The following is a 26,007-nucleotide window of genomic DNA, read 5'->3' as shown; positions in this document are numbered from 1 at the left end:
AAATTTGCCCTTTTACTTTGAAAGTAGGCATAAATTGATCTTGATTTTCGATTTGGGCACCAAACGACGTCATTTGGAAAAATGAGTTATATTTTCTGATTTTTGATTAAAAAAAAACGCTTAGATTCTGACGTAGTTCCAGTAAGCAAAGTCTTCAATGTCTCTGGGGGTGCAGCCAGTAGAGGAAGTTTAACTTTCCTTGAGGCGCAACACATTCCCATTGTTTCACCATTAAATTTCAAGGCCTTGCAGTAGGGACAAATTTTAAACATAGTCCCGATTTGAACACATCTACTATAATCATCGACTGGGCTGTACCTGAATGCCATGCGATAATTTTCACGTTGCTGTTGTGATTCCTCGGCACGCTTTCTTTTGGCATTATCTCTTGAAGCCACAAGCCTGTTTTCCACGTTGCTCTTGTGATTCCTCGACACGCCTTCTTTTTTTCACTTTCTGTTTTAGCAGCAAGTCTGGTTTCACGTTGCTCTGGTAGTTCCTCGACACGCCTCCGTTGACGTAAATTGCACATTCCTAATCTAGCATTATCTCTTGGAGCCGCAAGCCTGTTTTCAAGTTGCCCTTGTGATTCTTTTTTTACTTTCTCTTTAAGCAGCAAGTCTGGTTTCGCGTTGCTCTGGTAGTTCCTCGATACGCCTTCGTTGACCTAAATTGCGCATTCCTAGTCTGGCCCCTTTCTCTTAGAACCGCAAGCCTGGTTTTGCTTTTTGGTAATCTATATATATAAAAATAAGTTGTCTGTCTGTGGATCAGGTGACGTCATGTTTCTGTGTCGACTGGCGTCATGAAGTTAGTTGTCGTCATTTTTGCTATGACGATGACGTTATTAAAGATATTTAAGACATATATGTTCACGTAGAAATCTATTAATGTTTAAGTTTAAAATGACTGATGAACTTACAATGGCAAAAGCCGATGAAGATGCTCAAAGAGTCTATGCCAAAAAACTTGCTGCTGATAGAGAAAGTCAGAAAAGAAAGCGTGCCGAGGAATCAAAAGAACAGCAAGGAAACAGGCTTGAGGCTAAATAACGCAAAACCGCGCAGTTAGATGAAGATCCACCTGGACAGCGAGAGTCAAAACATATCAAAACTGAAAATGATAGCGATGATGATTGGGTTTTGGATCTTGACTTGGATAAGGTCATCAATGCCTACCAGCTTTTAGTTAAAAAAACAAAGGTTCGGCGATATGTATTTCATAGTGAAGCTGAAAAATAAAGAAGAAAAAGAAAACTGAAAAAAGAAAAAATGTAAAAAACTAAAAAATACTAAAAAGAAAAAACACTCAAAGAGAAATTACAGACCGGGACACAAATGACGACCGGGACAGAGGGAATATAAATAACGACCGGGACACTCAAGGAGAAATTACAGACTGGGATACCGGGACACAAATGACGACCGGGACACAGGCAATATAAATGACGACCAGGACACAGGTATTTAAGAATATCGTTCAAAGACAAATTTTTAATTGTAAGAAGACCGTTGAAAGAGAAATTTCTAATTGTAAAATGACTGAAGAACCTACAATGGCAACACCCGAGGAAGCTGCTCAAAACGAATGTATTCACGCCGAAGTAGCTGAGTTGGTAAAGCGTTATGTTTCAGGTTCTAGGTCCGAGAGGCTCCAGGTTTGAACCTTGGCTGTAGCATTAATACAAAAGAAGAAAAAAACTAAAAAAGGTAAAAACTACAAAAAAACTAAAAAGAAAATATATATATATATTTATATATATCATCTTTTCCACAAAAGTAATAATTTAGTGCTTCTGCTTAAAAACAGCAATCGAATTGATGCCTCCTGATTGATGCCTCCTGGGATTGATCCGAATTGATGCCTCCTGGGGCCGCGAAGCGCCCCCACCAACTAGGTGTTGGGGTGGCGCGAAGCGCCACCCCAACAGCTAGTATATATATATATATATATATATATATATATATATATATATATATTTTATATATATATATATATATATAAATAAGTTGTCTGTCTGTGTGTCTGTCTGTGGATCAGGTGACGTCATATTTCTGTGTTGACTGACGTCAAGAAATTAGTTGTCGTAATTTTTGCTTTGACGGTGACGTCATTAACGGTATTTAAGAAATTTGTTCACGGAAAAATGTTTAATTGTGAAATGACTGAAGAACCTACAATGGCAACAGCCGAGGAAGCTGCTCAAAGAGTTTATGCCAAAAAACTTGCTGCTGATAGAGAAAGTAAGAAAAGAAAGCGTTCCGAGGAATCACAAGAACAGCAAGAAAACAGGCTTGCGGCTAAAGAACGCAAAACCGCGCAGTTAGATGAAAATCCACCTGGACAGCGAGAGTCAAAACATATCAAAACTGAAAATGATAGCGATGATGATTGGGTTTGGGATTTTGACTTGGATAAGGTCATCAATTCCTACCAGATTTAAGTTAAAAAAACAAAGGTTCGTCGATATGTACTTCATAGTGACGCTGAAAAATAAAGAAGAAAAAGAAAACTGAAAAAAGAAAAAAGGTAAAAAACTAAAAAAAAACTAAAAAGAAAAAACACTCAAAGAGAAATTACAGACCGGGACACAAATGACGACCGAGACAGAGGGAACCTAACCTGACAATCTATTTATATGCACAGACAATGGGACAGCGAAGAATGTTGTATATTCGCATGTTTTACGTAGTTAAAAACATATATTTATATCTATCTCTATTCACAATTGTATTCACAATGGGAATGTATTGCGCCTCAGGAAAAGTTAAACATCCTCTATTGGCTGCACCACCAGAGCCATTGAAGACTTTCCTTACAGGAACTACGTCAGAATCTAAGCGTTTTTAGTCAAAAATCAGAAAATATAACTCATGTTTCCAAATGACGTCGTTTGGAGCCCAAATCGAAAATCCAGATCAATTTATGTCTACTTTCAAAGTAAAAGGGCAAATTTATCATAGAGCAGGGTCCTTTCTACCATTCTCAGGGGAGAATTATAAATTTTTCCAATTGTACTTCATCAGTGATAGAAATTCTGAATTGAATGCACGTTGCGAAATTTCTCCCAAAGTTGAAAGGACAATCGTTTCCCAATTGCAACATCTTTTCCACGAAAATAATAATTTACTGCGTCTGTTCAAAACAGCCATCGATTTGATGCCTACTGATACGCATAAAATTGTTATTTCCGCTGACAAGACGCCTCCTGGCCAACATGTGCGTAGATAAAATGCTCCAACTATCGACGAAGTGGCAATCGTTATGGTCGGTGATCAGTTTTTACCTCGAGATATTATTCTTCATAAGTGAAACTCTCAGTTTTTAAGAATTGCTGAAACTCAACGATGCTACGATGCCCTACAATATCCTATCATTTTTTGAGATGGAGCCGACGGCTATCACTTTAATATTAAATTGATGAATCCAGCCACTAACAAAGAAATAAATAAGAAATGCAGTGCAATGAATTATTATTCCTATAGACTAATGATTCGGCAGGATGAAGAAAATTATACTTTAAAATGCCATGAATTGTTTCACCAATACGTCGTTGATATGTATGCTAAAATTGAATCAGAACGTTTGCTATATATCCGCCTGAATCAGACAAAGCTCCGCTCTGAACAATACATTCATTTGCGAGATGCAGTTGTAAATGACGGTAATACCACAAACGTGGGAAGATTAACAATTTTACCTTCATCATATGCTGGAAGTCCCCGTCATATGCATGAATATGCTCAAGATACTATTGCGTATGTTCGTCTCTATGGTCGTCCAGATTTATTTATTACATTTACATGTAATCAATCTTTGGACGAGATACAGCAGCTTTTCCTTCAAGGACAATCTGCGGTTCATAGACATGAAAATACGGCCCATGTCTTCCGGCAAAAGTTGAAATCACTGATAAACTACATAGTAAAACTTGAAGTGTTTGGGTCAGTGCGATGCTGGATGTACTCAGTGGAATGGCAAAAACGAGGTTTGCCACACGCACATATACTAATCTGGCTACATAAAAAAATTACTTCGAACGAAATTGATGATGTGATTTCCACTGAAATACCTGATGAAAATGTCGATAAGGGGTTACATGATATTATAGTAAAAAATATGATACATGGACCTTGCGGTGCACTGAACGAAAATTCACCATGCATGGCCAAAGGACGGTGCACAAAGCAATATCCTCGACTTTTAGTATCCAAAACAATTACTGGCAATGATGGTTACCCACTATATAGAAGAAGATCCACTGAAGATGGCGGTAAAACAGCAATAATAAAGAACCGTAACGGTACCACCATCGAAGTAGATAACCAGTGGGTTGTTCCATATTCCCCGTTATTATCATAAACATTTAATGCACACATAAGCGTTGAATACTGTAACTCCGTAAAGGCAATCAAATACATATGTAAATACGTCAACAAAGGCAGTGACATGGCAGTTTTTGGCTTGGAGCCCGAAATCAAAGATATCGACGAAATCATACAATATCAGGCTGGAAGATACATAAGCAGTAATGAAGCTGTTTGGAGAATTCTTTCATTTCCGATACATGAACGTAGTCCAGCTGTTGTTCAGTTAGCGGTACATTTACAGAATGGTCAACGTGTTTATTTCTCGGAAACCAACGTGCAACAAAGAGCCCTGAATCCACCGGATACAAAGTTAACCGCTTTCTTTTCGCTTTGCAAAAATTATTCTTTTGCAAAAAAACTGATGTATACTGAAGTGCCTTCGTATTACACGTGGAATACTAAAAATAAAGTATTTGAACGTCGAAAACAGGGTAAGTCAGTCGACGGCCAACCTACCATCTTCAAAGATACCACGATAGGAAGACTCTACACAGTTCACCCCAATCAACATGAATGCTTCTTTCTACGCCTGCTTTTGGTGAATGTACCCGGTCCGACATCCTTTGAGTATTTGAGAACTGTAAACGGTACTATACATGACACTTACCGTAGTGCATGCCAAGCTCTGAATTTATTGGAGAATGACCAACACTGGGATAACTGCATCAATGACGCGTGCGAAACGTCAACTCCAAGTCAAATTCGCGCATTGTTTGGCATCATTTTAACAACTTGCTCTCCATCACCTCCTACAGAGTTATGGGAAAAATATAAGTCAAAAATGTCCGAAGATATACTCCATCGAAAACAGTTAGAGACGTCAGATATGACTTTTGATTTTACATCAGAAATTTATAACTACACTTTGGTTATTATAGAAGATTTGTGCGTACGTATGGCAAACAAACCTCTTCAGGATTTGGGTATGCCTTCGCCTAACCGTATCGCTGCTTTTTTGACATGTGTAGAATTGGAACGTGAACAAAGTTACAGTACGAGTGATCTATTTTTCGTATGTACAAAATAACATTTTCAAGTTAACGTCGGAACAAAAAGACATTTATGATACGATATTGCGTTGTGTCGATAACAACGTTGGAGAAATTTTCTTTTTGGATGCACCAGGAGGTACAGATAAAACGTTTGTGATAAACCTGATTCTGGCATCAATTCCATCAAAAAATTATATAGCGTTGGCAATTGCGTCGTCCGGAATAGCCGCAACATTGCTGCCTGGTGGAAGAACTGCTCATTCCGCTTTGAAATTGCCTCTGAATTTGCATTCTACAGAAACTCCCACGTGCTATATTTCGAAATCATCTGGGATGGGTAAAGTATTGCAGCAATGCAAACTTATTATTTGGGATGAGTGCACAATGGCACACAAAAAATCGCTCGAGGCTCTGGATCAATGCTTGAAAGATTTGCGAGGGAAGTCGAAACCCTTTGGCAGCACATTAATATTGCTTGCGGGAGATTTCAGGCAAACATTACCTATAATACCGAGATCAACCCCTGCAGACGAAATGAATGCTTGCCTGAAAAATTCTAATTTATGGGCACACGTAAAAACATTAAAATTAACTACAAATATGCGTGTCCGATTGCAAAACGATGACTCTGGTCAAACATTTTCAGATCAATTGCTGGCAATTGGAAACGGAAAGCTCCCAGTAGACACAATTTCAGGACGTATACAACTACCTGCTGATTTTAGTAATTTAGTGACGTCCAAAAATGAATTGATTGAAAAAGTATTTCCGAATATTCTAAACAATTATAAAAATAATAAATGGCTAAGTGAAAGAGCGATTCTTGCACCCAAAAATATAGACGTTCACGAAATCAACAAAATTGTTTTGACCAAGATTTGAGACCAGGCAGTCCTTTACAAGTCAGTCGACACAGTTTTGGAACCAAATGAAGCGGTTAATTATCCATCTGAATTTTTAAATTCCGTGGATCTTTCAGGGTTTCCACCACACGTGCTACAACTAAAAATAGGCGTACCAATAATACTTTTAAGAAATATCAACCCACCAAAGCTTTGCAATGGCACGCGACTTGCCGTAAAAAAAACAATGGAAAACCTATTAGAGGCCACAATCTTGATAGGGCCTTTTGAGGGTGAGGCTGTTCTTATTCATCGCATTCCCATGATTCCAACGGATCTGCCTTTTCAATTTAAAAGATTGCAATTCCCAATTCGATTAGCATTTGCAATCACCATTAACAAAGCTCATGGTCAATCATTAGAAAAATGTGGTATAGATCTTAATACTGATTGTTTTTCCCATGGACAACTGTACGTTGCATGTTTGAGGGTCGGTAAACCTGACAATCTATTTATATGCAGCAACAATTTGACAGCGAAGAATGTTGTATATTCGCAAGTTTTACGCAGTTAATTTGTATTGTATCTATCTATCTATCTATCTATATAAAAACGAGTTGTGTGTATGCATGTTTGTTTGTTTGTAAAAAGAGCGTTTGCATATGACGTCATTATTAGTACATACGGCTTTGTATATGGACAGACAATGGGAAAGCCAAGAATGTTGTATATTCGCAATTTTTACGTAGTTTGAAACACATATATAAATCTATCTATATTCACAGGTGGACACAGGGACACAACTACAATGGCGCGTAACTAATATGGCGCGTAACGACTTACGCGCGCGGGGGGGCTTGGGGGGCGCGAAGCGCCCCACCAACTAGGTGTTGGGGTGGTGCGAAGCGCCACCCCAACAGCTAGTATATATATATATATTTATATATATATATATATATATATATATATATATATATATATATATATATATATATATATATATATATATATATATATATATGTTTTTAACTACTTAAAACTTGCGAATATACAACATTCTTCGCTGTCCCATTCTCTGTGCATATAAATAGATTGTCAGGTTTACTGACTCTTGAACATGCAACATATAATTGTCCATGGGAAAATAATCCGTATTCAGATCTATACCTCATTATTCTAACGATTGCCCTTGAGTTTTGTTGATGTTGATTGCTAATCGAACATTCCCTGTCCCCGTCGTCATTTATATATCCCCCTGTGCCCCCCGGTGTCCCCGTTGCAATTGTGTCCCTGTGTCCCGGTCGTCATTTACATTCCCAGTCTCCCGGTCGTCATTTGTGTCCCGATGTCCCAGTCTGTAATTTCTCTTTGAGTGTCCCGGTGTCCCAGTCTGTAATTTCTCTTTGAGAGTCCCGGTTGTCATTTATATTCCCTGTTTCCCGGTGTCCCGTCGTGATTTGTGTCCCAGTGTCCCGCTCTGTAATATCTCTTTGAGTGTCTCTGTCGTCATTTATATTACCTATGTCCATTTATGTTCCCTGTGTCCCGGTGTCCCAGTCGCCATTTGTGTCCCGGTCTGTAATTTCTCTTTGAGTGTCCCGATCGTCATTTGTATTCCCTGTGTCACGGTCGCCATTTTTGTCCTTTTGTCCCAGTCTGTAGTGTCATCTTATTGTGACGTCATATACAAAGCCTTATATACTTATATCTTGCGAATATACAACATTCTTCGCTGTCCCATCGTCTGTGCATATAAATAGATTGTCAGGTTTGCCGCCTCTTGAACAGGCAACATATAACTGTCCATGAGAAAAACAATACGTATTCAGATCTATACCTCATTATTCTAATGATTGCCCTTGAGCTTTGTTGATGGTGATTGCTAATCGACCATTCCCTTTGTCCGGGTTGTCATTTATATATCTACTCTGTGCCCCCCGGTGTCCCCTTTGTGGTTGTGTCCCTGTGTCCCAGTCGTCATTTATATTCTCTTTGTTCCGGTAGTTATTTGTGTCCCGCTGTCCCAGTCTATAATTTCTCTTTGAGTGTCCCGGTCGTCATCTATATTCCCGGTGTCCCAGTCGTTATTTGTGTCCCGGTCTGTAATTTCTTCAGTCGACAAACATGACGTCAGTCAACAAAAAACTTCTTGACGACATAAAGCTCAATCTTTATAATGACGTCAGTCGACTCGACAAATGTGACGTCATTCGACAGTTGACAAACATGACGTCAATACACAAAGAACTTATTTTTATATATATAGATTGATTGGAATTTGAACTTCGGAGTGAGGTGAAGTCCATGTGAAGTTTGCGGCTCTGATACTCATATGACGCTCATAATTTCACAATTTAAAAAAATTTTGTCAAAATGCTACTACTCGGTAAAAACCAAATTGCGTTATGCTTTTTACGGTAGTTATTATTACTTAAACATGTCTTTGTTTAATGAAACAAAGCTGATACAAACTGAGGAGAGGGGAAGAGAAATAGAAGGAGAGAAAGACAACGAAAGAGAGAGGGGGAAACCAAAATTTGAGCTTATTTTGTTGTTTTTCTAGAGGGAAGGGGAGAGATAGATAGATAGAGAGAGAGGGGGGGGTAAAATTAGCAAAAGTACAATCCGTAAAACAAACAACAGGAATAAACTAAAAATTTTAAATGTAATGTTGAAAAACATGAATAAAGTTTATATTTATTATTAACTTCGTTGCAGATTTTCATGTGTTCTACAAAAAGTAAAGCCTATAAAACCTGGAGAATAAAGAATCTTAACTTACACATGTGGTCTTTCATTTGTAATAAGTATTGTCCTTAACTCAACCATGTATGTCTCGTGTAGGCTAATGAACTGCAGCTTTGTACCTGTATATATGTACTAACAAACTAATCGAATATTTGCGTTTGGATGTTGAAAATATTTTTGCTTTTGTTAAAAATCATTAAATATTTGCATTTAGTTGTTAAGAATCTGTCGACTTTTGCTGAAAATATGCTGTTGAAAATCATTAAATGTTTGCATTTGATTGTTGAAAATCTTGAAAATCGCAGATCACAGAAAAAGCAAATTAAGTGAAGCAATCGGAGCAATGGAACGCTGACCTTAATTTATTTATATTTTATGGTGTAGATAAATAAGGTCAGAGACAGGTTACAGGCTAATGGTGCATGACCTAAAATCATGTTCTACGACCTCAAATTCCTAAACTATCAAGTTAGAGTCGCTTGAATGTTTTGAGAAAAGTAAGGACTTCAATTTCATAGAGCTAGTAGAACGTAGTCCTAGCATTTTGCACTGTACCTTCACAAATAAACACCTAATGCGACGCAATGTCTTTACTCATTTCAATCACTAGGTTTGGTGCAACTGCTGAACCTTCACCTAAAAACATCAATATGCGGTTTTGTACAACTCCTTTGTTGGAACGTTTTGTAATAATTTACAATCCCCAAAAAATAGCTATTCAAGTGGACTTGTTCGGGTGATTATAGCGACAATAGCCTTACTTTTTCAATTATCACAATGTGCTGCACCTGGCACAGAATGACACCCAGTACACCACTAGTTCTTCACCCGGACTGTTCACTATGGTCCTGATAATCTGCTAAACCTTCGCTTGACCAGATCAATAAGTAGGTAGGTAATTTTATTCAAAAACAATACTATAAACTCTTATTCATCAGCTAAAGAAAAATAGGCCACAATAGCCTGTAAGTATAGCTGACATCAATTACGATCCATTTCTTTAAAATATTTCACATATCATCAAAAATAAATAAATAAGATACATAAAATACAAGAAAAGAAAACAAAACACAAAAAAAAGAAAACAGAACAAAAAGACCAATGATCATTTTAACAAAATGGGCGGGGAGAGTTACCCTTCTCTCAGTCTAAGATACTCAACATTACTAACTGTTCAAAAGGTGCGCCTTGAGGCGACGTTTCAGCCCAGGCTGAATTTCTGATTCCTTAACTTGCTATGGGAATGGATTCCAGACAAACGGTCCCATGCATCTGATGACATGAGCCGACCGGGAAGTATTCCGAAACTAATGAACAAGATGATTTGAATTTCGCGTCTTATAATCATGATAAGACGAACCCAAGCTAAACAAAATCATTAAAAATATCAGGCCCTAGATTATGTAGACACTGATATACTAAACATCCAAAATATAAAACTTCTTATGTAAAGACACAGTGTTAGCGCTTCTACGATCATAATTTCCTAAAGTCTAATTGCTTTATTCTATTGCACTTGAACTCTCCCACCATTAGACTGAAAGTTACTAGCCAAGATTAGACAACCATAATTTATATACGACCCTATTAAAGCATGGTACAGTGACACTAAAACTTTCAAAAGAAGCACATTTTTTAGATGCCGCATCATTCTAACTCCTCTTGACACTTTGCAGGAAACTAGGTCACTGTGCCCCTTCCAACTGAGTTTGAAATCAACAAGAAACCCGAGGTAATACGTTTCTCTGACTTGTTTCAAAGAAACACCATTTTTAGCCAGTTTCTAAATATTATGCTGAGTTATGGATTGAAGCCTACGATTACAGTCCCAACTAGGGTTACTATGAATTCAGCATCTTTGATTAATAATATTTTTGCTAATGTCAGCTACCATAATGCAAGTGTGATAGTAAAAGAAGTATCTGACCATTTTGGGATATTTTTAAGTGTTCAAATTTTTTTTTAGTAAAGGTACTAGGCCTAACACAAATTCACAAAATAGATATAATAAAGTGATCATTGATAATAATGTGCTCAATCTTTATAAAGTAATGTTATAGAAATGTAATTTTTAATTTTTAAATAGTGATGAACTAGATATTAATGCTAAGTTTCAAAATGTAAAAACTTGTAAAAGTGTAAGTCGTCTTAGAGAAACTCCAAAGAAACCATGGATCACCTGAGCTCTTTTCAATGCTATTATTAGAAGAAGGTAATTGTTCAAAATGTGTGCGGCTAGTAATAGTGTAAGTGATAAAACAGAATACAAGATTTATAGTAACCAGTTAAATACACTACTTCGTAAAGCCAAAGCTGATTACTATCGTATTAAGTTTATATCTTGTGAAGGTAACCCTAGAAAAACATGGCAAATTATAAAATATGTCGTAATTCCTAATAATGATGGTATATATCCAGACGATATACGTAATGTTAGTACAATTGCTGATAGAATGCTCCGTCATTTTGCTAATGTGGGGAAGGATTTGGTCCAAAGTATAGTTATTTTTGAGCATGAAGGTAGTTTTAAGAAATATTTATCGAATGCAAGTGATGTTTCAGCATATTTGATGCCAATCAATGCTTCTGAGCTTTCTGAAATATTGAAAAAAATTAAAAATTGGAGCTTCAGGATCTGATTTTGTAATCAGTAAAGTATATTTACCCTGTTATTTTCGGTCATTTAGTGTATTTATTTAATGAATGTTTAAGGACTGGAGTGTTTCCAAGTTGTTTTAAAATTGCAAAAGTTATTGCTGTCTATAAAGGTGGAGATAAAAATGTACTAGGAAATTATAGGCCCATTTCGTTATTAGCAGTATTATCCAGATCGTTTAAGAAATTAATAGTTAAAAGAATGGTTGAATTTTTGGAGAGTAAGTCATTTTTAAAACAAATCAATTTAGTTTTCGGAAGGGTTTATCTACTGAGCATACTGTTTTATTTTTGACAACTTTTGTGAGTGATACGTTGGATAATGGTATAAAAGTCGCTTCTGTTTTTCTTGATATTGTAAAAGCTTTGCATCAGATTAACGATGCTTCTTGACTACTAAGGTCCCTGCGTCCGTCAGCCTTGCAGTGCATTACTGCAGCATGATTCGATCTCTGGGTCCCGTATTACCAAGCTTAGGTCAAACCCACTGTGCCACCACAGGACAAAAATATGTCCGGTGTAGATATCATGCACCGGGCTTAAAGCCGGGATCGAACCAGGGACCTATTTCGACTGCGTTAACCATTTTATACTCATTGCCAAATTAGAAAATTACGGTTTTAGACGACCATTTCTTGAATTACTGTCCTCGTTTTTCAAAGAAAGAACTCAATATATACAACTAGGAGATAAAGTTTCTTCAGTCAGTAGTGTTAAATTTGGATTACCTCAAGGATCTGTTCTTGGTCCCCTGTTATTTCTAATTTTTATAAATAATTTATGTAAGGCTTTTAATATTGTTTCGTATGATCTTGACAGTGGATGTGACGGGGGAAAAGTATCTATCAACCCTACGATAGATAGACTTAATATTGCTGATATGAGTATTTTAAGAAAATTGCACAAAATATCTAGGAGTTTCAATTGATGAATATCTCAGTTTTAGAGAACTTATAGATTATATTAGTCTTAAACTCGCTAGGAATGTTGGCATTTTAAGAAAGTTGAAGTATATTTTCCCAAGAGATATCTTAAGAACACTGTATTATTCCTTAATTCATCCTTATCTGCTATATTGTTGTAATGTTTGAGGTAGAACATTTCCTTCTCATCTCCAACATATTCGAGTTTTGCAGAATAAAGCGCTTCGAGTGTTATGTGGTGTAGATTTTAAAGACTCGGTACAAAAGAGGTATATAGATTACAAAATCTTGCCTTTAGCAGGACTTATTACTTTTTATCGAAGCTTGTTTATATATAAATACTAGCTGTTGGGGTGGCGCTTCGCGCCACCCCAACACCTAGTTGGTGGGGCGCTTCGCGCCCCCCCAAGCCCCCCGCGCACGTTAGTCGTTACGCGCCATATTAGTTATGCGCCATTGTAGTTGTGTCCCTGTGTCCAACCTGTGAATATAGATAGATTTATATATGTGTTTCAAACTACGTAAAAATTGCGAATAAACAACATTCTTAGCTTTCCCATTGTCTGTGCATATACAAAGCCGTATGTACTAATAATGACGTCATATGCAAACGCTCTTTTTACAAACAAACAAATATGCATCCACACAACTTGTTTTTATATAGATAGATAGAAACCTGGTGGAAACTCTGAAGGATCTATGGAATTTAAAAATTCAGATGGATAATTAACCGCTTCATTTGGTTCCAAAACTGTGTCGACTGACTTGTAAAGGACTGCCTGGTCTCGAATCTTGGTCAAAACAATATTGTTGATTTCGTGGACGTCTATATTTTTGGGTGCGAGAATCGCTCTTTCACTTAGCCATTTATTATTTTTATAATTTTTTAGAATATTCGGAAATACTTTTTCAATCAATTCATTTTTGGACGTCACTAAATTACAGAAATCAGCAGGTAGTTGTATACGTCCTGAAATTGAGTCTACTGGGAGCTTTCCGTTTCCAATTGTCAGCAATTGATCTGAAAATGTTTGACCAGAGTCATCGTTTTGCAATCGGACACGCATATTTGTAGTTAATTTTAATATTTTTACGTGTGCCCATAAATTAGAATTTTTCAGGCAAGCATTCATTCGTCTTCAATGGCTTTGGTGGTGCAGCCAATAGAGGAAGTTTAACTTTCCCTGAGGCGCAACACATTCCCATTGTTTCACCATTGAATTTCAAGGCCTTGCAATAGGGACAAATTTTAGACATTGTCCCGATTTGAACACATCTACTCAAGCTATAATCATCGACTGGGTTGTACCTGAATGCCAGGCGTTAACTTTCAGGTTGCTCTGATTCCTCGGCACGCTTTCTTTTCTTACTTTCTCTATCAGCAGCAAGCCTGATTTCTTGCTGTTCTTGTGATTCCTCGGCACGCTTTCTTATCTTACTTTCTCTATCAGCAGCAAGCCTGATTTCTTGCTGTTCTTGTAATTCCTCGGCACGCCTTCTTTTTTCACTTTCTCTTTTAGCAGCAAGTCTGCTTCCGCGTTGCTCTGGTAGTTCCTCGGCACGCTTTCTGTTCTTTTTTTCTCTATCAGCCTCAAGCCTGTTTCCTTGCTGTTCTTTTGATTCCTCGGCACGCTTTCTGTTCTTTCTTTCTCTATCAGCCTCAAGCCTGTTTCCTTGCTGTTCTTTTGATTCCTCGGCACGATTTCTTTTCTGACTTTCTCTATCAGCAGCAAGTTTTTTGGCATAGACTCTTTGAGCATCTTCATCGGCTTTTGCCATGGTAAGTTCATCAGTCATTGTAAACTTAAACATTAATAGATTTCTACGTGAACATATGTCTTACATATCTTGAATGACGTCACCGTCAAAGCAAAAATGACGACAACTAATTTCATGACGTCAGTCAACACAGAAACATGACGTCACCTGATCCACATACAGACACACAGACAGACAACTTATTTTTATATATATAGATTTTCAAAATCGTTTACCAATATGTTTTAGAAGTATGTTTGAATTAGGAAGTGATATTCATACACATTCTATGAGACAGTCCGATATAATTCGTCGTCCCCTTTCTATTACCCGTAGATCTCAATCTTATATTCGGCATCTAGGACCCCATGCATGGAATTGTTTACGTACGACTTTGAGAAACATGGATAAATTTCTTGAATTTCGGCGGGAATTAAAGCTATTTTGCCTTAATATTTATGGTTTTGATAGGTGAGTGGAACTCAAGTGGAGCCAGGGTGTTGGTTTTGGTTTGGGCGATACTGGTCAAGTGGTTTTAGTTTCTTTTTGTTTTGTCTTTTTTGAAGTGTAATTCCGTATCGATTGAAATGCAGGGTAATCGGTTTTTTCTTCTTTTTTCTTTTCCTTTTCTTTTTTTATTTTCCTCTTCTTTTTCGTATTATTTTATTTGTATGTGTATTAGTGTTGTAAGTCCAAACAAGCTTTGCTTCGGGCCATTTGCTTGTTTTGTTTTGTTTATTTATATTAATAAACCCATCTTTCTCTCTCACTACCCATCATTTTAAAGCTATATGAAAAAATAGTGCACAAAAGACTATATGACCATCTAACGAATTAAAGTTAGAAGCTCATCTAACTTTAAAAAGAGTATAACTTCAAAATTATACTCTTCTATCAGCAACTCCTTGTTCACTGCTGCTTCACTCTGAACAGTTTTACCGATCTTTGAGAAATGATGAGGAAACAAATCACACAGTTTGTCAAGATCTCGAACTATTTCGCCACCAACATTTAGGCTATACTGTTGTTGAGCGGGACTACCTCTGATCACTTCATTAATAATTTTCCAAGTGGCTTTAGGGTTTGATGCATTTTTTTCCGCCATAGAAGTCTCTCATTTTCTTTCGTCTAGTAGAGTTAACTAGATTACATTGACCCTTAAACTGTGGGTAACTAAACTAATTTGGCTCATTGATGTGTGCTGCATACAAAATATTTCTTATATCAATCATTCCCAGAAGCTCATCATCAACCCACGGTTTTCTTGCTGCTTTTTTTCTTATTTTCACACTTTTCAGTGGGTATGTCGGGTCATAAGGACCTAGTAGCGTGGTGTTGAACTTTTAAAAGATGGACTTTTAACTCATGTTGAACTTTTAACCCATCTTATTAAAGATGGGCTACTCTCCCAATTTACAGCACCTAGCTCTTCTGAAAACATTTTAATGTTGGCTGGATTCGGATCTCGGATCTGTATATTACGCTTCAGTGCTTGTTTTTTTATGCGAAGTTCTAATCTAGCTAGGACTGTCAGGTGATCAGAGAGAGGTGAATTCATAAATTCTGCGCATGCAGTTGCTACTTGACGTGACGAAACAAATATTTTGTCAGTCAAGGTCGCAAAATGCTCGGTGATACTCGTAGGAAGTGTGACCACAGGGTATAGATCGTGAGATGACATTAAAATTGAAAAAATCAAGATTCATAACAACTAGTATTTTCAAATCATAATTAAGATCACCCATTATCACAAATTCCAAACCTGAATTTCTTATATTCACCATTAAATCATCAAAACCAGCTATAAAACGATCAAACATAGCAGTCGGTGGTCTATAAATAATACAAAATAAAAAATTCTTTTCTTCGAATCCAACTTCAATGGAAAAATTTTCAAACTCACCCTCTAGCCAAAACTCAAGATCATCACGCACCTTATACTGTAGAGAGTCCCTTACTAGAAGCGCCAGGTCGCCTCTGCCTATTCGTGAACGGTTTTTGGATTCTGAACAATATCCTGGAAAACTATAGAACGAGAGAAGACTATCCCAACCCAAAAACGTTTCACATAAAGCAAGTAACTGAATAGAAAATACTCTTCAGATTCTCACCTCTGGGTGACGGTCCCAGATGAATATGCAGGCTAGAGCAATGCCGTTTTTCATGGGCATATTCCAAACATTGCCTTCTTCAGGGGATCAGAAAAAGCTTTATGTTATCTTTGTTGCTCGATAAGTGGTGATACAAAGAGTAAATTTGAAATACTGCAGATCATGCTTGAATTTAAGTTAATATTATGATATTTTGAATGATGCTTTGCGGGTAACACGAAAATTGATGATTTATAGACCTACCTTAATGTCAAACATGGTTGGGAAAGCAAATGAATCTTCTCTCCCATCACTCGCAACAGAAAGTGGTGATGAAACAGCGTTCCGCAGACATCTCAAAGGAATTAGAAGGACCAATCCAATTAAAATTGAAGATAATGCTGAGATATAGTTGAATCCCATGTAAAAGTCTAGCAATATCCACAGTCCACGCCAATGTAGAACTGATGCTGTAAATAGGCAGCTTTTATTAGATCTGATAATTTGATGAGTAGCTTATTTTATTCTCTGCAATTTCAAAAGTGATGTTGCCTGTAACATAATTTACAATGAAAAAATTCGCTTGATTAAGCAAGTTATTTATAACTTGCTTAAGAATTTAGAATTTATGAATTTAACCCTCTTTTTAGGATTATTTCCGATCTGCTAGCATTAAACCATTCATAAGTGATTATAAGATATATTGCCGCTACCATGGCAATGGATTGTAACTGACATTGTCAAACCTTTGAAATTATTGCAAGAACCGTTTACTGTGCTGCATTTAGGATGAGCTAATTTCAATCTAATTTCATTCTTCCTGACCAAAATCACTCTGCCGAGTTTTCTTTTAAAACAGCTAGCATGTTTTCTGGAAAGTACCTAGGGGCAACAACAACGACATTTCATTCGAGGTTGATCATACTAGACGGTAAAGTTGCATAAATTGATGTATTTGATGAGTTTTCTGTTTGAATAAGTCTTTAACAGATACTAACAGGAGGAACCAAAAATAAAAGCTAAACTACACTGCAGCACAGACCCCCCCCCAAACAAAAAAAAACAAAATACATCGTAAAGTATCTCTAAAGATTCTACTTCAGAGACTACGTCGTTTAAGGAATCTTTTGCCGAGAGTAGAGTGCAAGAAATTGTAACTTTACATAGTTCAGTGTTTTTAAATACTTTAATCAATCCTCAAACATGACCGGCTTGTTTTGTTTGAAGATTAAAGCTTTGCCGCTTTTTGCCTTTTGTAAAGATTACCACTAATCCAAACTCAATTACAAATAAAGCCAACAATTTAATTGCCTGCGTTATGACGAATAACGGTTTAATTTTATTTGCTAATAGAATTAATAGTTCATTGAAAAATAAGAAAAAAATACTCCTAATAACTACTCTATTTAGGCTCATAAAAGATTTATTATGTGGAAAGGTTTAATAAAGCTTTTCTGGGGTGGACAAGTTCTAAGAATAGTGTTTTTAGTGTGTGTGTGTGTGTTTTTTGTTGTTTTTTTTTTGCAAGAATCATGATGTGTTGAGTCATGGTGTCTAATAAATATTCTTTGTCTGCCCGAGAACGCAGCTACTCAGACACTTATCGCTCCGTTCAGGCGGGCAGTCTATTTGACGGGTTCAATCAGTGTAAGTGTCCGTCAGATAAAGAAAGTTAATGTTATCATATATAAAATTGATAAATTAATAATGAAATAAAATCCAATTCTGACCTAGTTTTCCTTAGCTCCAGTTTTATACTTTAAGAGGATTCGGTACCTTAAAAGAATTTTTTTGAGCCTCAGCGTTGGTTCATCCTCCCAAAAAAGCAACCCAAGAAGATTAAAATAATATGGACTGACGGCAACATTTTTGATCAGAGCAAGAAGCACCACAGGGAACCTCCGAAGCTACCGAATCACTTGAACAACACTTCCTTTGTGCTTATTTGTAGCGTGTTCCTAGCAGGCATGCAAGAACATCTGTGGCGATTGTTTTTTCTGAACTTCAAACAAATAATTCTGCTCCGTTTAATAATAATAATAATAATAATAATAATAATAATAATAATAATAATAATAATAATAATAATAAAAGACTTCACACTTTCAAATGATGTAGATTTAAAATAATAACTTAACATCTAATTTTCAGCAGAAAAAATGGATAACTTAATTGTTTTTCCTAAGATTTTTGGAACAGGGGGTGCTGGCTTTCTATCTTTTTTTCATTACTTTTATTCAAGCCCTAAAAGTTTAAACTAATAATCTAAAATAGGGAAATGTCTAAAATATCTAAATTTCAGCACAAAACTGGTTAACTTAATTGTTTTTCCTAAGATTTTTGGAACAGGGGGTGCTGGCTTTCCATCTTTTTTTCATTACTTTTATTCAAGCCCTAAAAGTTTAAACTAATAATCTAAAATAGAGAAATGTCTAAAATATCTAAATTTCAGCACAAAACTGGTTAACTTAATTGTTTTTCCTAAGATTTTTGCTAAAATTTCCTTCAATTGTTGTTACGAAATGTGCTGTATTCTGATTTTTTTTGTAACATTCCACGGAACCAATTTTTTCTACTTTGTTAAACGTACAATTTGAGTTTTTCTATATAAAACAGTTTTTTTCATTATAGATTTTTAATTTTCCATTAGAACCAATTTGACTAACAATTTCTGGTGCCAGTAGCTGATAAAATTGTATCAATAATTTCAGAATGTCTGAAAACTTCTATATTGACTTTTTAAACCTATGTTTCAGTTTTGAACGAAGCCGGTTTCTTTTCCTAGCCAAGGTCGCAAGCACCGACACTTTCGTAACAAATCACGCGACCAAAGACAAATTTCATGTTTTCAATATAAGCTGTCGATATTGTTTTTATCAAATAATTAATTAAGCCCCCATTATTAGCCTTTTAATTGAATCTTTTATTCGATAGATTCTCGCCCATTACCAAAAAGTTCTTGGTAAAAGTTCGAGCTGTGTTTAAGGAGTGACTCTGCCCAATAGTACCCGAAACTCTAAAAAACATAATTTTGACAACAAACGATTCATTAAAGAAATTAGTTTTTATGCTGATTCAAATAATATATAATTCATCAGGTTTAATGTTACCCATCAAAGGCCAAGATCCTCAGAAAGTGTTTCTGATTTTCATAAAAAAGAGGGATTACCCAAAAAAGTCAAGTAATCATAACACAAATTATAAATCAGACTCAGCTTATCAGACAGTCCTGTTTAAGTGGATTTAAGCTCATATCTATAAAAACGGAGAATTTATAATTTTTGACGGGAGAATGCGTGCTTATTGGTTTTTTTTTCAGTTTTATTCCCCAGTGATGATTATATCAAACCAAGGGCTTTAGAAGATCGTAAAAGACCTTATTGGAATGGAAATCAAAAGTTCTAACGTCCCTTTTCAATGACCATAGAAACCGGAGAGCGCTTAGCCCCCATCCCACGTTCATTTTCCCCCAAACACATCTGACCAAAATTTTAAAATAGCCATTTTAACCATAACTTTCACCATAGTTGAAAGGTCCAATAACTTTCATTTTAGTGAAGATATGACCCATCACAGTTTCTGAAGGAAGACCTATAAGTTATGGCAATTTACGCACATTGTTGGCATACAATATTTGTTATTGGGAAATATATAAAAAAAAAATTTTGGGGTAATTTTATGTGGTAAAGATGGGATTTTCCATGGGGAGAATCTTTCTGGGGAAGACAGTCTCCGGGAGAATTCCTTGGGAGAAATGATACATAGAAACGAGGGGAGGTATTTTGCAGCATGAATTGAAAAACGGTCAGAATTAAAAGAAATAACAAGTTTTTTTCAAATGGAAGTAAGGTGCAACATTCAATTTAAAAAGAAAAGTAATTATTCTGTATATGAAGAAGACTGCCCTATCCTCAGCCTTTCCTATTTGCGCTAAATTCAACCTTTCGTCCTGATTCCTGAGGAAAGACTACTTAAATGCAAGGTATGTTCAAACACAAGAACAATAACTTCTCATATTAAATGTGAAGTATTTTTAATGAAATCGAAGACTTTAACATAAAGAGTGAGGGCTGAGGAAACAGTAGTACCCCTCACACACAACAGTGACACAGAATAATCCCTGTTTGTTTTAAGTTTCAAGGTTGCTTCATATTTTCAGTTGAATAAAATTTTCTTTTTATTTAATCCAAATAAGAAACAATGACTTCTTGAAGTACTAGAGAGGATAAAATTTAAACCTGAGTGTTTGGATTGGCTAAATAGAACCTTACACTACGACAATAAATCTTATTGTAAAAAAAAATCTATAGTTTTCAATAAATTAAATAAAAAACACAAGTCTTCTTAAATGAAAGTAAGGAGCAGCATTAAAACTTAAAACGAACAGAAATTACTCCATATATGAAAGGGGCTTTTCCTCCTCAACGCCCCGCTCTTTACGCTAAAGTTTCTTACTGTTTTAAAAATAGAGTTAAGAGAGACTCAAACTTCCTTTCACTTTACTTAAACTTTACTTAAGCTTAAACTTTACTTACTTTCATTTAAAAAAACTTATTTTTTTTAATTTAATTTCTGGACGTTTTTGAATTAATGTATGTTTTGATCTTGGCTCTCCGCACATAAATAATCAAAAAGAAATTTGCATATTAATTAATTGCAATTAATCGGAAGATTTTGAGAAAAAGGAGCGAGGGAGAAGGCCTAGTTTCCCTCCAATTTTTTGATTACTTAAAAAGTTTGATTACTAACTACAACTTTTAATTTTTTACAAACGTGTTCATTGGTAAAAAAAAACACGTAACTTACAGATTAATTTACGTAACAAACTTCTATATTCGTAGTTTTTATTGCATGTATGAGGGGGTTCAACCCTCGTCGATACCTCGCTCTTTACCCTAAAGCTTAAATTTTGTACCAATTCCTTAAGAATGAGCTCTGAATCACCAAGGCCATAGAATAAATAGTTGAAATTGCTAAAAATACTTTAGCGTAAAGAGTGATGTATAATGAGGAGGTAAGCCCCTCATATGCGTAATAATTTTTGTTCGTTCTAAGTTTTAATGCTGCTCCTTACTTTCAGTAAAAAAAACTTTTCATATTTATTTTTTCATTGTTTTTTCAAATAATGCTAGAAAATCATGCATAGATGCATAATGAATTTCTTCATTGATATTCTCTTCCCCCATGACAAGTTTCTTCATAGAAATATCCCCCCACGTACCCCCCCCCCTCAAATCTTCCCCTAAACAAAAAAATTCCCCCTGAAGACGTCTGTACACTTGCCAGTAACCATTACTATATGTAAACACAGGTCAAAGTTTGTAACTTGCAGCCCCTCCCACGGGGACTGTGGGGGAGTAAGTCGTCCCTAAAGACATAGTTGTTAGGTTTTTCGACTATGGTGAATAAAATGGCTATCTCATAATTTTGATCTGGTGACTTTTGGGAAAAAATGAGCGTGGGAGGGGGCCTAGGTGCCTTCCAATTTTTTTGATTACTTAAAAAGAGCACTAGAACTTTTAATTTACGTTGGAATGAGCCCCCTCGCGACATTATAAGACCACTCAGTCGATACGATAACCCCTGGGAAACAAAAAGCAAAAAAAAACAAATAAACACGCATCCGTGATCTGTCTTCTGGCAAAAAATAAAAAATTCCAAATTTTTGTAGATAGGGGCTATGAAACTTCTACAATTAGGTTCTCTGATACGCTGAATCTGATGGTGTGATTTTTGTTAAGATTGTATGACTTTTAGGAGGTGTTTCCCCCTATTTTTTAAATGGGAAAATTTTCTTAGGCTCGTAATTTTTGATGGGTGTAACTGATCTTGATCAAACTTATATATTTAAAATCAGCATTAAAATGCAATTCTTTTGATGTAACTATTGGTATCAAAATTCCATTTTTTAGAGTTTAGGTTACTATTGAGCCGGGTCGCTCCTTACTACAGTCGTTACCACGAACTGTTTGAAAAGACCCCATGTTCAACTGTACTGTGTTTGGTAGTAACGGCTACCAAATTAAAAAAAAAGGAAAAAAACACGTGTGGTGAAAAATCAGTAAACCATAATTTAAAAATATACGGAGCCAAGCAGCTTGAGAACTTTCCTTTGTAAATATATTTGTCTTTTTATGACACTTGGTATTAACCAAGTGACATATAGCAATCGCAAATTCTATGGTTTCTATGGTTAGTCTAGGACTAACCAAGTTGAAATTTTGGTAGAGTAACTACCTGCCGCTAAGTTGTAATGTTGGTAGGCTCCAAGATGAGGATTTGAGAGAAACTTTCCAGGGACAGTTGAATACTAAACTGGAGATTTTAAAGTTTGACGAAGTAGAAGATTGATGCAATAGCATTGTGAAATTGCTGATGGTGTCTTAGGGAAGAAAATTAGGAACGCAGCTAGGAATATTAGTGAAAAAGCTTTATGTTCAAATGAGAGGAGCTTTAAAGAAGCTTTATGTTCAATTGAGATGAAGATAAGTCTACAAACAAAGATTAGAATATTGGAAGCTGCAGTGAGGACAGTGGCTAAATATGGTTCTGAAGCATGTGCGCTCCGAAAAGCGGATGAAGATTGGCTAGATATTTTCCGGAGAAATTGCCTAAGGATTGTTCTGGGTAGCCGGCTGACCGACCGTATATCCAACAGTAGGTTGTACGAAAATACAGTTCTGTCCCTCCCTCTTGGATGACCCCGCCATGCGCAAAATTAAGCAGCCAGAGAGAAAATGCAAAATACAGTTAGGATATCTGCCCCCTCCCTAATTATTAGACAATTGATTTGTTAGAACAAAATGACAAGTTCGATAGTTTGGCCTTTGTTAGGGAGAGGAGCCTCATAAAAAGGGCAAGAAGGGGAGGATTTTTTGGTGTTAAATTGTAGTGCTTAAGGCATCTGTCCCCCTAACTATTAGACCTTTTGACTTGTTGGAACAAAACGACAATTTCAATCTTGTCCCACTGTTTGGGAGAGAGCCACATAAAAAGAGTAAGGAGGGGGGCTTATTACTCTCCATAATGTCTTCTACTTCCCCTTAACATACATTGAAATTTTCAACCTAATACCATCAGCCCAGTCGTTAGATATTGATGATATTCCATTTTTGCAACAAACAAGGGCAAAGTGTATGTTGACTGCTTTTGCCATCCCTTTCAACGTTTCCTTAAAGTTTTGCCTTAATGCGCTAAGCTTTTTTTAGAGATCCATGACCGAAATTACCCTCCTTTCTTGATAAATGAAAACTTCGTATATTAACAATGAGCACCTTGTATAGTTTGCATCCCTTGTACCAGGGGTTGTGTGAATGGGGGGGGGGTCGACCCGGAGGCATACTTATTTTATCTTTGGAATACTTTGAATAAAACTGCTGTCTCAAAATTTTGATTGGATGCATTTGGATGAAAAAGGCCGCAGAAGGGGAGGTTGATCACTTTTGAATCTTACAAGGGTACTGGAACTTTTGATTTATAATTAAATGAGCCACCTCAAAAGTTTATACGACAACCCTTCCCATAAAAATTTTGCATTGTGACAACGAACAACTTGTATAGATTGCATTCCTTGCCTTGGGGGCTGGAAGGGAGGTTGTCAAACCTGGAAACATGGTTGTTTGACCTTTGGACTATTTTGAACAGAATAGGCATCTCAAAATTTTGATCGGAAACCTTTGTGTGAAAATGTTGCGGGTGGTTGCATATTGCCCCCCCCCCCCACCCTAATCACTTTTGACTCTTAAAAAGGTTCCTTGAACTTTTAATTTTCAGTTTAATGTGCCTCCCTCCGAAGTTCGTATAACCACCCCTTTTTGAACAAGTAACAGTTCATTGAATCCTTACGGCTCTTTCAAACAATTCGTGGTAACGAATTGTAAGTAAGGAGTGGCTCGGCTCAATAGTAACCGAAACTCAAAAAAAAAATTTAACATCAATAGATACATAAAAAAAATCAGCTTGTTAGGCAGATTCTAAATATATAAGATGCATCAAGTTCAGTGTTACCATCGAAAGTTACCAGCCTGAGAAAATTTGTTTGATTTCTAAAATAGGGTGGAAACCACCTGAAAATAAAGGAATCTTTAAAAAATCGCACAATCAGATTCTAGGTACCAGAGACCAGAGAACCATGCTGTAAGAGCGTCAAGCTCCTATCTGAAAAAATGTGGAATTTTGCTATTTTTGCCAGAAGACAGATCACGGATGCATATTTATCTGTTGTTGTTTTCAGGGGTGATTGTATTGAAATAATCGTCCTAGAGATCGGAAGAAGGTACTTTCGAACAGAAATTAAAAGTTCTAGTGCCCTTTTTAAGTGACCAAAAATTGGAGGGCAATTATGCCCCCTTCCACACCCATTTTTTCCCAAGGTTTTCTGATCAAAATTTTGAGATAGCTATTTTGTTCAATATTGTTGAAAGAACAGATAATTATTATCTTTAAGTGTAAAATAATCCCTCATATTCCGTTGGGAGAGGCCTGTAAGTTATGAAATTTGCCATTATTTGCGTATAATGTTTGTCATTGGGAAGTATACAGATATTTTTTCGGGGGAGGGGGGTAATTGGGGTGGATTTCTATAGGGACAATCTTCCTTTGGGAGGGCTATTTCTGGGGTTGAATATTCCAGGGGAGATGCTACACTGGAGAGATTTGATAGAATTCCTATGTGAAGTTCTTTTTAGGTGTCTTACATTCTCTTTGCCAAATTTTTTATGTGGAGATGTCCTGGGGGAAATATCAAGGGGCTTTTTCGCGTGTTTTCATTTCCGAGAAGTAATTTCCACCAAAAGGGCCATTACTATTGTGATCAAGAAACCAATTAGAGACTAAGTCTTATTGAAATAAAAATGTTAAGGAGAATTTTTGAGACTAAATCGTCCGCGAGCAATTTTACAGGGAGGGGGTTCTCAGCGAGGACGGAAATGTCTGTAGGGAATTTGACGGGGGGTAACTTTAAGTTGGATGAAGTTTCCACGGCGGAGTTTTTCGTAAGGGGGAGGAGTATATTTCATAGAGAATGAGCCAGGTTTACCAGCATTATTTAAAAAACGATCATAAATTATTCCATTTATGAAGGGTTGCCCCCTCCTCAATACCTTGCTCTTTACGCTAAAGTGTGACTGTTTATCCAATTTTTTTAACAGCGTCTTCTGAAACATGTGGGCTTTTTAATTAAATTAGGAAGCTTTTTTAAAAGTACTAACAGCTTTATCGCAAAGAGCAATGTATTGAGGAGGGGGCAACCCTTCACATAAGGAATAAATCTAACAAAATTTAATATACAATTGTTTTAATTTTTCAGGTACGCTGAGCCAATTTCGAACCTGTATTAGTTGAAAAACGTTCAGAAATTAAATAAAAAAAAATTTTTACTGAAAGTAAGGAGCGACACTAGAAATTAATATGAACAGAAATTAATTCCTATATGAAAGGGGCTGTCCCCTCCTGAACACCTTGCTCTTTACGCAAAAATTTTTTTGATGTAAAAAGTAGAGTTAGAACAATAAGTCAAACTTTAGCGTAAAGAGTGAGGCGTTGAGGAGGGGACAGCCCCTTTCATGTACAGAATAATTTCTGTTTGTTTTACGTTTTAATGTTACTCCTTACTCTCAGTTAAAACAGTT

At 36.2% G+C, this 26,007-nt stretch overlaps 1 protein-coding gene across 1 annotated transcript in view; it reads right to left on the bottom strand.

Annotated features, from left to right (window-relative positions):
* Positions 1-26,007, bottom strand: part of LOC136030407 (uncharacterized) — a 51,618-nt gene that overhangs the window by 24,649 nt on the left and 962 nt on the right. The window contains exon 2 of the mRNA XM_065709364.1: positions 16,643-16,848. Within this exon, the coding sequence (XP_065565436.1) occupies positions 16,643-16,848 (206 nt within the window). The remainder of the gene's footprint in view (positions 1-16,642; positions 16,849-26,007) is intronic.

This window comes from Artemia franciscana, chromosome 8 (genome assembly GCF_032884065.1).
Source record: "Artemia franciscana chromosome 8, ASM3288406v1, whole genome shotgun sequence".
Taxonomy (NCBI): Eukaryota; Metazoa; Arthropoda; class Branchiopoda; order Anostraca; family Artemiidae; genus Artemia; species Artemia franciscana.
This window is presented reverse-complemented; position numbering and strand designations above follow the sequence as displayed.